Source organism: Aotus nancymaae, unplaced genomic scaffold, assembly GCF_030222135.1.
Source record: "Aotus nancymaae isolate 86718 unplaced genomic scaffold, 86718_ANA_hifiasm-v0.15.2.pri h1tg000002l, whole genome shotgun sequence".
NCBI classification, from domain to species: Eukaryota; Metazoa; Chordata; class Mammalia; order Primates; family Aotidae; genus Aotus; species Aotus nancymaae.
The window spans coordinates 13937637-13952643 of record NW_026988413.1 but is presented as its reverse complement, the minus strand read 5'-3'; the positions used below and the strand labels follow the sequence as shown (position 1 = coordinate 13952643).

Genomic DNA, 15007 nt, shown 5'->3' with positions numbered 1-15007 from the left:
TCCCATACATCTCCAGTATAAAATTATTCTTTTTCTAGTTATTTCTGAGAAAATATATTTAAACTAATATATAAATATCTTGTTTTTATTAAATTATCAGCCACTCATTAAAACATTGATTATCTTACCTGACTCCTTATAATGATGATTGCAAAATGTGTCTTTCTAACTCCCTCATTCCTTTTTTGTTTATTAGTTGGCTTTACTGTGAGAATGAGCTTGATCTATCTATCTATCTATCTATCTATCTATCTATCTATCTATCTATCTATCTTTTATCTAGCTATCTTTCTATTTGTCAATCAATTAATGTAAACACATGGAATTTTTGATTCAATGGATTACAACCATTACTGTCTAGCAAACTAAGAAAAAATCAGATATATCATCCCTAGAAGAAGCTATTTAATGGTAAAAAGGATCTGACTTAGCAATCAGTGCATCATACTTTCAAATTCACCTTTCCTATGATGTTGTCCTACGTTCAGCTTTTCAGCTTTGTCCTGCTGATTCTGAGAGGTTAATTGGTCCTTGGTCCTGTTTTAATAAACTTCAGTCAAACCTGGGATAAAATTCACTGATTATAGCTTGATGGGACGTTTTCCTATTTCTTACTGCCCAAAATGTAGATCTTTTCTGTGAAAGTCGTTATCTCAACACCCACTATTCAGGATTTCTTTCCTAGACATCCTTTTACCTATATAATTAATATCAAATTATATAAGTTTTTTACTTTGCATCTATTATTTGATTCTCAATTTCAGTATGTGGCCCAAGAATAGCTCCTGTTTCCTAGAAAAGTGGTACCTGGAATGACTTGATTTTTCAGACCCACATCATCTATTACACAGAGGTATCTTTACCTCTGTAGTCATTACAGTTTAAACATTATTTTAATATAATCAACACCATAGCTTTAAAATATATAATATTGCAAAACTGTGATGCTATTTTTATTATTCATAGTCAAAGTATATTTTCTACAGAACTAACATATTCCCAGATAAATATGAATTATTTCTTTTACAATGATGAATTAATTTAGTTCATGCTTATTACTGACATTTTTTTATGTTCAAAAGTGGGATGAATTTAATTATGTAAATATTTTGGAAAATATCATATATCACTTTGGAGAATAGCAGGCATAGGTAAATGTAAATTCTGAGGCAGGCATATTTGAAGCTAGAAGTTGCATCTGGATAATTAAAAAATACTAGTGTTATTATTGTGCCTATCAACTACCTCATCGCATAATCCACAGTCGTGGCTCAGAGAGCAGCAGAGACATAGGGCTTCTCAACTTAGGGGATTCTTTTGTTTGTCTACACCCAGCTACCATAGAAAGGAAGGTGATAGCCTGTTTCCTTACATTTCATTGAAAGTCTAGGTAATCAGCCGATAAAGAGAGTATTCCTCTAATCTAGGGAATTAGAATAGATTCTTATAAGGAAGCTCTTCAGACACCTATTAAGTGTATATAGGTTTGACAGTATTAAGTGTGAATAGAGTTGTATTCTTATTTTGAAGATATGCTGTATGCTCAAGATAAAATTGAAAGAAGAGGGATTTGAAACCAAATGTCATTCATTTGAGCTGATAGACCTTCTATAACCAATTATACAAGTCTTATGAATGGGTAATAAGTGTTAAACATCTTTACGGCCCTGATAATAACTAAAATAGTACTAGATGAAACAGGAAAATAGAAAATGCTAAACAGATTGTTACATTTAGTTGAAAAAATACATACACTAGGTGTCTTGCATTTGTCAGTTTCTATCAATTACCAAGACATGGTTTCAACTTTACCAGAAAAAAGTTCACACTTAGAAGTTAATCATTTGAAAATGGATTTATTAAAATGCCATAAATAATCCCTATAATTTGATAGACAATATTTCTATAGGATAAGCTTAAACAAATGAACTGTATTATATCTGTAGAGAAAACTGGCAATACATAATTGATTAGTGTCTTATACCTCCTTTGAATGTTACATATAAGAGGACTGTTTCAGCATAATTGCTTTATTGGAAAGTTAGTTTATGAGAAAGTAAAATAAAGTAAAAAGGGACCTTGAAGACCTTGAAGGCAATGTTGTGAACTTTTGCAAAGTAGTAGCCTAAGAGAGGCATACATTTTATGGGCAGAGGCATCTTAAGAGCAATGGCTCAAACACAAATGAGAGTCAGTTTTAGATCTATAAATATGAATTTATTTTGCAAGTTTTAAATAAATGTGCATGAAGTTTGTAACATGAATTTTTGCTACAACTAGAGAAAATTCCTGTAATATAAAAAATGTGTATAGTAACATCTTAATTTTTCAGTTTAATTATTTTTGTCTCTGATTTATTAAATCCTTTATTTCCATTGCCATCATTTTTATTTCACTGTTAACAAATAAACATTAAAATAATAGCAAAGAAAGAGCAAAACGCTTTAGAAAGTGCAGCACTGAAGTACAGGAGAAAAATTTAAGGTATCCAACTAAAGTTTTTCCTTCCAATAGAGCCAATAGAATAGCAGAAATGCAGAAAGCAGTTGCATGCAGGGTCAGTGTTTACAATACTCCCCAGGACAGTCCTGTAACAGAGCTAGGGTGCTTTATGCTATTTCTTCAACTCTAATCAGAAGAATCGGCACTCATTCTGTTCTGTTTTGTGGTAGGACAAATCCCGTATCACATACAGTAATTTCTGAGTTGAGTAATTTTTGACATTGAGAGTAATAGTTTAGAAAATTTCAAAAATAACTACATTGCAAACTTACCTCTTACACTGCTTCTGCAAGGGAAAGAATTTACTGCAACTTCTAACAAAATTTTATTTTCCAGTAACAGAAGTTTCTCTGAATATCTTCATTTGTGCTTGATTACATATGTATATAATCTATATAATAAATATATTATCCATATGTAATTATCTATCTATCTATTGATCTATTGATCTACCTGCCTACCTGCCTGTCTGCCTGTCTATCCTATCTATCTATCTATCTATCTATCTATCTATCTATCTATCTATCTATCTATCTATGATCCTTTTGGATTATCTCAAAGATCCTTATCCAGAAGCACTGGCTGCATTTGAAGCTTCTCTTACTTCCAGTTGCCTTCTCAATCAATACAGTTGGGTTAATTTAGATGACCACCATCCATCCACGCTGGGAGGTGATGATGAGAAAGTTGCTGAGCAATCAGAAGGTTCCTGGCCATAGCACAGCAGGTAGAACCTCCTGAACCTGGATGGGAGTGGGAAGCATCTAGATTTCTATTTCCTCTGCCTGGTACACAAACTTCGAGGTAGAAAGAACTTAGGATATGCCACCCAGGAGTGTTATTCCTCTCCGCATAGCCATGAGGATTTTTGCTGCCACTCTGTCCTACTTTAGCTGTACTGAAAACCATCTCACAGTGCAAATAAATCTCTTCTGCATAAGAAGGTGTAAGCACTAGATATTCCTCAGGGGTAAAGTTTGAACTAGAATAAACACGACAGAGATGAATTGTGTGCTATAAGAAGCTCTAGCTGACTCCAGAGGAACAAATCCCAGATTTGGCGGCATTTACTCCACTTGCTTATGCTATCAAAATAGAGCATAAATTAAACCTCAAGGAGAAAGGGTTTTATTTAGAGTCAGTTAGGAACTAAATTCGCAGGATTATGAGACCTCATATCTTTCTACCTTCTCCCTAAGGGGAAACAAATTGCTCCCTGACTCTTCTCTCTGGAGGAGAGCAAAGATTGTGTCTGATTGTCCTTGGAGGAAAATTGTAGAAAAAAGTCGGGACACATCTTGGCATCATACTATATGCATACAGATTTTCAAATATCTCAAGAGTACATAACTTGGAGAAATATCACAAATTACAATATCCAAATATGTAAAATTGCTACAGTTTTATGAATTCACACATCTCTTTAGTTCTCATGAAGGTATAAGAGAGATTGTGTCTTGGTTCCCATAAAACTTGTTATGGCAACCCTGAAAAGGAATTGATCTCCCAACACCAAGGCGTATCTCTGTCTGAAGTGGAATATGTGCTCACAATGAGGAAAGGGAAATATAAACATAAACAACAAAGGGAAATAATAGCCATAAACAACAAAGGGAAATAATAGCCATAAACAACAAAGGGAAATAATGGCCATAAACAACAGTTGCTGAGCTCTTATTAAGTTTTGAAAAACAAAGTTTTTCTAATAATAATTTAAGATATCATTAGTTTCTTCCACTCATGCTCTCGTGACAGTGTAATGAAGTATTCCAAATGTTATGTCATGTTTGAAATTATAGAAGACCAGATGCAGCAGAAAACTTCCAAATCTAGTCATTTGGTAAGACAGACAAATAATTTTACAAAAATGTGAAACAATGCAACCTTTTCAGTTTATCTGGCTTTATAAAAGCTATGTTTAATACATGTTACATATATTATCACATAAAGGGATTATTATTTTTAAATGAATAAAAAGCAAATGCTTTAAGATGATGTTTTAATTTGTACTATGATAGTAACTATTAACAAATACCCACATAAAATCTCTTCGAGTCCTTGGAGCTTTTTAACAGCATAAAGCCATCTTAAAACCAAACAATTGAAAAGAATCACTGCAGGCTGTGTGCAATGGCATATCTTTGATTTGTTTCATGATGTTTTATGGTTTTAAGTGTACAGAAATGTCATCTCTTTTGCTGAATTTCTTCCTAAATATGTTATTTTGTAAGCTATTATTAATATGATTATTTTCTTGATTTCTTTTCAGATATTTTGCTGCTAGTGTATAGAAATACTACTAATTTTTCTTTGTTGATTTTGTACCCTACAACTTTACTGAATTCATTCATTAGTTCCAACAGTTTTTTGGTGAAACTTTAGGGATTTTTAAATATATAACATCATGCCATCTGCAAACAGGGACAATTTAACTCCTTCCTTTCCAACTTGAATACCTTTTATTTCTTTTTGAATAATTTGTTGTGTGGCTAGTACATTTAATACTATTTTGACTAGAAGTAGAAAGTGTGGGAATCCTTGTCATTTTCTAGATCTTAGAGGAAAAGCTTCCAATTTTTCCCCATTGAGTACAATGTTATCTGTGGGTTTGTCATACATGGCCTTTATTGGGTTGAGGTTTATTCCTGCTATTTCTAATTCGTTGAGAGGTCTTTTTATTTAAAATCATGAATGGACATTGAATTTTGCCAAATGCTTTTTCTGCATGTATTGAAATGATTCTTTGGTTTTTGTCCTTCATTCTGTATATGTTTGTTAGGTCCATTTGGTCTGGAGTATAGTTTAATATTTTCTTCCTAGATAATCTGTCCATTGCTAAAAGTGGGGTATATATTATATATATTTTATGGTTTCTTTCCTGATATATACATATATATTTGTTTTTCCATTCCTCTCTTATTGTTTTCCTTTTTGGTTAAGCTATTTTCCCTAATAGTATGTTTTGATTCCTTGTTTTTCACTTTTTAAAGTATCTATTATAGATTTTTGGTTTGTGGTTACTATAACACTTACAAAAAGTATCTTATAGTTATAACAGTTTATTTGAAGTTGATAACAACTTCTCTTTTGTCACAAAAGCACTACATTTTAAACTTATTTATTTTTTATTTTTTGTCCCACAGATTTCTGAGAAAGCACTACATTTTTATTCTACTCCCTTTCCCCACACATTTTGAATATCTGATGTCATCATTTACATCTTTTTATGTTACATATCCTTTAACAAATTATTATAGTAATTTTTAATAGTTTATAATTTATTTTCTTGATTTCTTGATTATTTTCTTGATAAGTTAATTACTTATATCTTTAGTTTAAAGGTTAAACTATAACCTACAAAATTTAATGGTTATAATTTAACCTTTAAACTAAAGATATAAGTAATTAACACACCACCATTATGGTATTAGAGTATTCTGAATTAGACTGTGTGCTTATTTTACCATTAAGTTATCTCCTTTCATGTTTCATGTTACCAATTAGGGTCCTTTTCTTTTAGGTTGAAGAACTCCCTTCAGCTGTTATTGTAAGGAAGGTTTAGTGGTGATAAGTTGCCTTAGCTTTTGTTTGTCTGGGAAAGTCTTTATCTCTCCTTCATTTCTGAAGGACAACTTTGCCATTTAAGTATTCTCAGTTGGTAGTTTTTGTTTTCCTCTTTGGCACTTTCCATAAATGTAATGGGGAAACCCTGCAAGTGCTGTGGCAAGGGTCTGAAGCCTCAGCCTGTTTCCTTATAAATATTGATTTAGAAAAGTATTAGAAACATAGGCACATAGTTATTCCTTTATATAATAATATATAATCTTATAGCTACTCACTTATAATCATAAAGATATATATGAATCTGGAAACCATCATTCTCAGCAAACGGACACAAGAACAGAAAATCAAACACCGCATGTTCTCACTTATAGGCGGGTGTTGAACAATGAGAACACAGGGACACAGGGAGGGAAGCATCACACACTGAGGTCTGTTGGGGGGTGCCAAGGGAGGGACAGTGCGGGGGGAGTTCTTTTTTATTGTACTTTAGGTTCTGAGGTACATGTACAGATCATGCAGGATTGTTGCATAGGTACACACATGGCAATGTGGTTTGCTGCCTCCATCCCCCTGTCACCTACATCTGGCATTTCTCTCCATGTTACCCCTCCCTGACCTCCCCACTGCCCCCACTGTCCCTCTCTTGCCCCCGCAACAGACCCCAGTATGTGATGTGCCCTTCCCTGTGTCCCTGTGTTCTCATTGTTCAACACCCATCTATGAGTGAGAACATGTGGTGTTTGTTTTTCTGTTCCTGTGTCAGTTTGCTGAGAATGATGATTTCCAGATTCATCCATGTCCCCACAAAGGACAAAAACTCAATTGTTTTTTATGGTTGCATAGTATTCCATGGTGTCTATGTGCCACATTTTCCTAGTCCAGTCTATCATTGATGGTCATTTGGGTTGGTTCTGGGTCTTTGCTATTGTGCACAGAGCTGTAGTGAACAAATGTGTGCATGTGTCTTTATAACAGAACAATTTATAATCCTTTGGATATATACCCAGTAATGAGATTGCTGGGTCAAATGGTATTTCTATTTCCAGGTCCTTGAGGAATCACCACACTGTCTTCCACAATGGTTGAACTAATTTACACTCCCACCAACAGTGTAAAAGTGTTCCTATTTCTCCACATCCTCTCCAGCATCTGTTGCCTCCAGATTTTTTAATGATCACCATTCTAACCGGCACATTTTATTTTTTAAAAGATTAGGAATTTTACTAACCAAAACCTAAATACAATGTCTTTCTGATTAAGTTAGATAAAAATGCTTTTGTAGAGAAATGCTTTGATCTTTGATTTTAGGGTGTCATCAACACCCATAACAGTACAGTTTTTGGAGGATAAGAGCCCAGGGTGGCCATTTAGGGCAGAGTAACTGGCCCCCATGTCAATTAAGAAATTAATACTCTTACCTGCCATGTTAAGAGTCACCCAAGACTCCTTACTATGCCTTTTGTGGGAGTCACTAGGAACCTGCCTCCAGCCCTCAGTTATGGCCGCCAGTCCTCAGTTAGGGCCATTATGGCATAAGGTGTGTTCCTCTTCCTTCACAGCTCAGGGCAATCCCTCTTCCAATGACTCTACTGCCTACTTTGAGAACAGGGTCTGAGTGGGCTGCCCTGACTGGGATAGTTCTTCCTCCAATGTCCTGGCTTCCCACACTTGAAGTAGCAACGATTACCTGCAGGTTTGCTATTAGGCTAGTTTGGTCTGTGGGTGAAATATCCCCCTAGGTGACCCTGAGGTTGCAGGGTGCTGCTTAAGTGACTGCTATCATTTGGGCTTGTTGTCTATCCCATCATTTGCCACACAGGGTTCCTTCAGCCTCTTCAGGCTTGTCCCTGTTACTGAATACCCCAAAAGCCACATCAAGTATTTGATTAATAGGTCTTTGGAAACATAGCTTTCATTTCCTGTGATTTCTTTGATTAGTTGGTATCAAGTGATACTGGCCTTATAGAATAAGTTGAGAAATGTTCCATTTTCTTCTATTTTGAGAGATTTTTATGAAGAAATAGTATTAATTACTCTTTTTTAAAATTAAGTATAATTTGCCATTACAGCAATGTGATTGATGGCCTTATTTGATGTAAGTTTTAAAATTACTAATTCAACTTCTTTACTTAAAGTCTATTCAGATTATCTGTTTACTTTTGAGTGAGTTGAGTTAGACAAACTTGGCCTAGATCTTATGGGGAGAGGGGGAGACCCTGAAGACACCTGTTCTCTACTCTGACTCAGTATTTAGTATGTTTCTACTCCTAGCCCCTTTCTCTCTCCCTCTTCTCTCCTCTCCTGTATTCTCAGGCCCATAAAATATTAGGTCCTTTGGCCTGGGGCTCCTTCAGCAGTGAGATGATCCCTACTTCTGTGTTGACCCACCCAACCTTTGCCCAGTGCAGCTCCACAGGGATAAATGAAACAGTGTGGGAGTTGGAACTTACTCTACGTCAACCTCTTGCTTATGCTATCACAGTAAATGATTAAACACTTGACTGTTGCTTTCATTTTAGCTAGTTGCTTAAGTTGGTTACTCACACACTTGGAAAATCAGATGCCTCAAGCTCAGCTTCTTGACAGAAATACAACCGATATTTGAGTATAAAACTTTTAGTCTGCCACTTTGTGGAATTTATTTGTTTGAGCTGATTTTTAAGAAATTCCTAAGAATTTTCTATGCACAAGATCATTTCACCTTACACCTTTCCAATCTCGATGCCTTTTCTTTCTTTTTCTCATTTAATTGCTCTGGCTAGAACTTCCACTCTAATGCTGAAGAGAAGCAGCAACAAAGGACTTCTTTGATGATGTTTCTTATAGGGAAAGCATCCCAGTCTAACAATTAACTGTAATTTTAGCTGTGGTTTTCTTATCTACCCTTTATCAGCTTGAAGAAATTCCCTTATATTTCTAGTCTGGTGTGTGTGTGTGTGTGTGTGTGTGTGTGTGTGTGTGTGTGTGTGTGTGTGTGTGTCAGGGACTTGGGGGCCGGAGGGCAGTCAGGAAAGGATTTTGGAATTGTCAAATGCCTTTAGTATATATAATGAGATATGTTTTATTTTCTTTATTTTATTAACGTGGCCTATTACATTGAGTTTTAAATATTTAAACAACCTTGCATTCGTTGAAGAAATCTCATTTGGTAATTATGTTTGCTACATTTGGTTTGCTGATATTTGTTGAGGAATTTTCCACCTATATTCATAAAGAAATCGGTCTATAGTTTTCATTTCCTGTGATGTCTTTGTTTTTTTGGTATCAAGTGATACTGGCCTCATAGAGTAAGTTGGGAAATGTTCTGTTTTCCTCCAATTTGGGGATATTTTTATGAAGAAATAGTATTATTTTAAAAAATTAAGTTATTGCTATTATAACAATGTGATTGACAGCTTTATTTGGTGCAAGTTTTAAAATTATTAATTCAACTTCTTTACTTTTCAGAAATCTATTCAGATTATTTATCTTGAGTGAGTTGGTAGATTGTATCTTTCTTGGAATTTTTCCTTTTATGTAAGTTGCTAACTGTTCACATAGAGTTGTTCACAGTATTCCTTTATAATCCTTTCTATATCTGTAAGATTGCTAATGATGTTTTCTATATCCCTAATTTTAGTAATTTGAGTCTTTCATTTTTTTATTGGTATATCTAGCTAAAGTTTGTCAATTTTCTTAATCTTTTCAAAGAAATACTTTCGTTTTCATTGACTTTCTTATTCTTTTTCGTTTTTCTATTTTATTTATATGCATTCTAAACTATATGGCTTTATGCTTGCTTTGAGTTTAGTTTGCTTTTCTTTCAAAATGGGAGATTTGCAATAAAATGCTGAGAAAATGATGCAAATTCCAAAGGAAAATAGCTTTTCCATCTCTTCCACTCTCCAAATAGGAGTGACTCTCAACAAGAAATTTAATCCAGAAACTGGGTTCATACTCCATAGAGTTTTCAGTGGGAAGGGTAGTGTAAAATATAATATTTTTTTTTTTACTGTAACCTTGTCCTATTTTCAGAGCTAGAATTAGAAAAATTATCATATTCATATCAAACCTCTAACTGAAAAAAAATTCTCAGTTTTTGCTTCAGCAAACCACAGGTTTAAAAGCAAAGCCCTATCCAACTAACACTCTGTCCACTCCTTACATAGACCTCATCCTCTGCAGTGCTCTGTGGAGGGCGCCCTTCACCTGAGCATTCCTCAGGCTGTAGATCAAGGGGTTCAGTACTGGGTTAAAGAGACTGTGAAACAGGGACAGCATTTTCTCCTGCTCCTCTCGTTGATTAGAGTCTGGGACCATATAGACCACCATGGCTATGCCGAAGAAGAGTCCAACCACACACAGGTGGGAGAAGCAGGTGGAGAAGGCCTTTCTGCGGCCCTCCTTTGTCTGGATCTTCAGGATGGCCCAGAGGATATGCATGTAGGAGACCAGCATCAGACAAAGAGGCCCAACCAAGACAAACATACAGGTAGCAAATATGACCACTTGGTTAACCCAGGTGTCAGCACAGGCCAGCTTGAGGATAGACAGAATTTCACAGAAGAGGTGGTTCACATCCCGGGGCCCACAGAAGGGCAACCTTAGAAGGAGAATTGCATGTACCAGGGACAGGGCAAGCCCACATGACCAGGACATGAGAGCCAGGATCGTGCACACTCTCCAGGTCATAATGACAGTGTACTGAAGAGGGTGGCAGATGGCCACATACCTATCATAGGACATCACCACCAAAATCAGGCACTCAGTAGCAGCAAAAGCCAAATACAAGAATGTTTGCAGTGTGCATGAAACAAAGGAGATGGTTCTTTTCTCGTTCATCAGATTTGCCAACATCTTGGGAACATTGTTGGAAGCATAGGACATGTCGATAATGGCCAGGTGTGAGAGAAAGAAGTACATGGGGGTGTGTAGACTGGGGTCTAGACAGATGAGTCCCAAGATCATGCCATTTGCCATCAGGCTGAAAATATATAACAGGGAGAAGATCCAGAAGAGGAGCAGTTCCCTCTCTGCACTGAGCTGGAATCCCACCAGGATGAATTCTGTGACCCATGATTGGTTGCCTCCCATTCCTTAATGGCAGTCTGTCAAGAACTGAAGTATGACAGAAAAGTCAAAGAATTTGAGTTTTTATCTGAAAATGAACCAAGATAAAGGCTGTATCCTTGTTCCTATTAGATAAGCCCCTTTAAGTTCCCAAGATTTGTTACCTGTTTCTAGAATTTAATTATGAAATAAATTTAAACTTACAGTGTCACAAATTTTGCAAAGAACGCCCACTTATTTTCATGCAGATTCAACATGTGTTAACATTTATTATTAGCCTTATTATCTTTATATAATTTTTATTTTTTGAACCATTTGAGATTGAAGTGTAGGCATAATATTTAACTTTAAAATTTCTGATTTTTCTTAGTAAGAAAAAACTAATTCCCACTAGCTTGACCACAATATAAGTATTAAAATCAGAAAATTTAATATTGGCATTGACACGTTTCTTTTCTCTAATATACAATATTCTCCCTCCAACCACACAAGTTCAGGACCTAATCCAAGATTATGCATTATATCTAATGTCATCTGTCTTTAGTCTCCTGTATCTATAATATTTACTCAGCCTTTTTGTGCATTTCTGAATACTGATGTTTTGAAGAGTTCTTCAGCATAATGTCCAACAATTTGAGAGTGTACAATATTCCTCAATGTTTTTGTTCAAATCATTCACTTTCTGCAGGAAAAATAGTATTCTTTTGTGTGTACTCTGAGCAAGAATATGATGCTAGTTTGTCCTATTATTGGGGTGAAGCTAACTTGGATCACTTGGTGAAGATGGTGCTTCCCAGATACCTCCATTGTGTGATTGTTATTTTTTCCTAATTAGTTTCTGGAGTACCCATTAAAATTATTATATATGTAGTTTGTTCCTCATAACTTCACTATTTTAGTATCCATTGATTATCTTGGCTAACTCAATTATTAGTAATGGTTCAAAATGTGTTGTTCTAACTATATAATTGCTTTTATATTTATTAGATGGCAATTTTAATATAAAAATGCTACATTCATTTATCTATCTATTATCTATCTACCTACCTGTTATCTATAATCTACCTATCAGTATAGATTCATGGATTTTTTTTATTCAATGGGTTGTATTTCATTGTTACCATTTTTTGGTGCTAATTTTCCTACATTTGGGCCTTCTAAGCTTGCTCCTCTTTCTTTTTAATATGTTACCATAATATTTGAGCAGTTCCTTCCTTCTGATATGACCAGATGTTTCAGCTCCGTTTGTATATTCCTCACTTCAATCACAAAACAGCCATTTCCTCCAAAAGTGATAATCACTTTTAATAAAGAATTATATTTATAAGCCAATATTTATATTTACCTAGGTTTTATTGGATTTTAATAATTTATATTTTTATCATGATAGTTTGTATTTATCATGATTTTTATCATGAGGACAGCATGAATTTCTGGTATTCTCCATTAAAAACAATAGCATATGATTTGAGAAAGTAACAAATTGTTACAGGGAATAATACTTTCTCAAGATTACTTCTGAAAATAATAGAACTTAACTGACTTCCTTTATGGTGTCATTAGCATTGTAGAAAGTGGTTTTGATATTTATTATTTTATTTTTGGTGAAAAATACATGTTTGTAATTCTACTACCTTATTAATCATCAGGTTTGTATTATTTTCTTGATTTTATTCTTATTTAGAAAATTGTAGAATCTTGAACATTTTAGATTCTGTGTGGTCCCTTGTGGAAACAATGTGATACGTACTTTGTATGAGATTTTGACTGCAAGTTTTAAAATCTTAGAAAAACATGAAACTCCAGTTAAAAGACTAAAGAGATGACATCTTGAAACATGCAAACAAAAGTGATCATTTTTAATAATTGTGCAATTATACATTTTTGCTGTTTATCTATTTCATATATATCAGTATTATAAAAATTGTGTGAAAAATACTGTTTGTTTAACTAGCTCTATCATATATCATGAACCATTTTCCATGTCAAAATAATTCTCTGCAACATACTTTGAACAGCTATTATTTAGTACAAATATTCTAATTTACTTAATGTATTATCTCCTCATTAGATCGTGTGCTATATAATGCTTCAGTAATAAAATTACATATGTATATGTTTGTATTTGTTGTCTTTTTCATGATATTTTAATAGTAAATTCTGAGACTTAGAAGTGCTCAGTCAAGTCAATCAATTTATGTATGTATATATCTCTCTACTCATCTAAAAATCAAACAAGCAAAAATCTCAAATCTATTAAGGCTTGTTACTATAAGATGCCACCTAGTGGAAGAAGATGTCTAATTTAGCAATCATGATGCTAGAATCTCAAATTAACCTTCTGTTACTCCCCAGGTTCCATATGGTCCCATTCGAAAGAACCATCTTAACATTGAACTTTGGATTTCCCACCTAGACAGCTTTTTACAAATATTATTAAGGACAAGAAACACAGATTTCTCATGTTTGATCTAATCTAGTGTTTTCCTTCTCAATTTCAGTTTCTGCCTTAGAGGAAGTCCTCCTTCATAAGTGAATGACATTGAGAATCAGTTAACCCTTCATGTATTTTAAATATAGGATAATATCTTTACTCATACAGAAATTATAAGCTAAATAATAATTTAAAATAATCAATACCATAGCACTTAAAAATGCTTTATAAATATAATTTCACTTTACTGCACATGGCTAATGGCAAGGTTTTACGAAGCAGACACATTCCCAGTTATAAGTTAAATCTCTTTATATGACGGATATAATTTCAGTCTATACTTATTATTGGCTACATTTTTTAGTGCATAAGAATGTAAGATAGATTCAGTAATTAGAACTTGAGAATCTTGACTATCCTCTTGGAAGATCTGAGGCATAAGTAAATGTAAATTCTCAGGCATGCCTGTATTTAAGTTGGAAAAGTCATATGAGTCTTTCAAAAATACTAGTGTCATTACTATGCTTATCTACTAGCTTCATTGTACAAGTTTGAAGGGGAGTTGTAGTGGAATCATAGCCTCTTCTTGGAAGGATTTTCTTGCATGTTTACAACCAGTTACTATTAAAAGAAAGGAGACAGCCTGCTTCATCTCATCTAGGCCCCACCGCAAGTCTGCTTTGATAGAGGGCCTTTTATAAAGAGAGTCTTTCCTATTCTAGCAAATTAGAGTAGAGTCGCGGGGGTAGGTTCTTTAGGCACCTGTTAAAGGTATAGGCTTGGTCAATCATAACTCTTTATAACAGTTAAAAGAGTTATGTCCTCATTATGATGATATAGACAAATCTCAAGGTAAAAATCATAGAGGAAGAGAGATTGATACCAAATGTCATTTATTTGAATGGAGACACCCCTTCACCAGATAATGAATGGTAATATATCTTATACTTCTTTATGTCTCTTATAATATTACACAAGCAGTATAATATTATAAGAGACATAAAGAAGTATAAGATATTTTTATACTTATTTTATAAATATAATTATAGATAAAAGTAGACAGAAAATGTTTATTACTTAAATGAATGTCATTTTTAGTTATACATTTAGTCATTCATTTATATGTATATTAAATGTACTCTATAAACTATACACATATAACATATAGGATATAGTAAATGTATATAATATATATTTTTATCTATTGGCCAAGATATGATTTATATATATTTTTTAAAAAAACATTAGTTACAATTTGATTATTTGAAAATTTAAAATAGTTAAAAACAGCGTTTATAAAGGATATATTTGAATTAGCATAATGATAGGGACTATATTTTGTCTGTAGATGAAATGCCACGCCTAAACGTACTGTATATGTGGTGGACTGATGATGACCCCAAAAAGATATATCCCTATCCTAATCCTCAGCACCTATGAATATTGCGTTACTTTGAA

General features: G+C 34.0%; 1 protein-coding gene across 1 annotated transcript; it reads right to left on the bottom strand.

The window, feature by feature from the left end:
• Positions 1-10206: 10206 nt before the first annotated feature.
• On the bottom strand, positions 10207-12555 carry LOC105713770 (olfactory receptor 2A2). Its single transcript, XM_012447573.2, has one exon. The coding sequence runs from the start codon at positions 11137-11139 to the stop codon at positions 10207-10209; it is 933 nt and encodes a 310-aa protein (XP_012302996.2). The 5' UTR covers positions 11140-12555.
• Positions 12556-15007: the final 2452 nt, after the last annotated feature.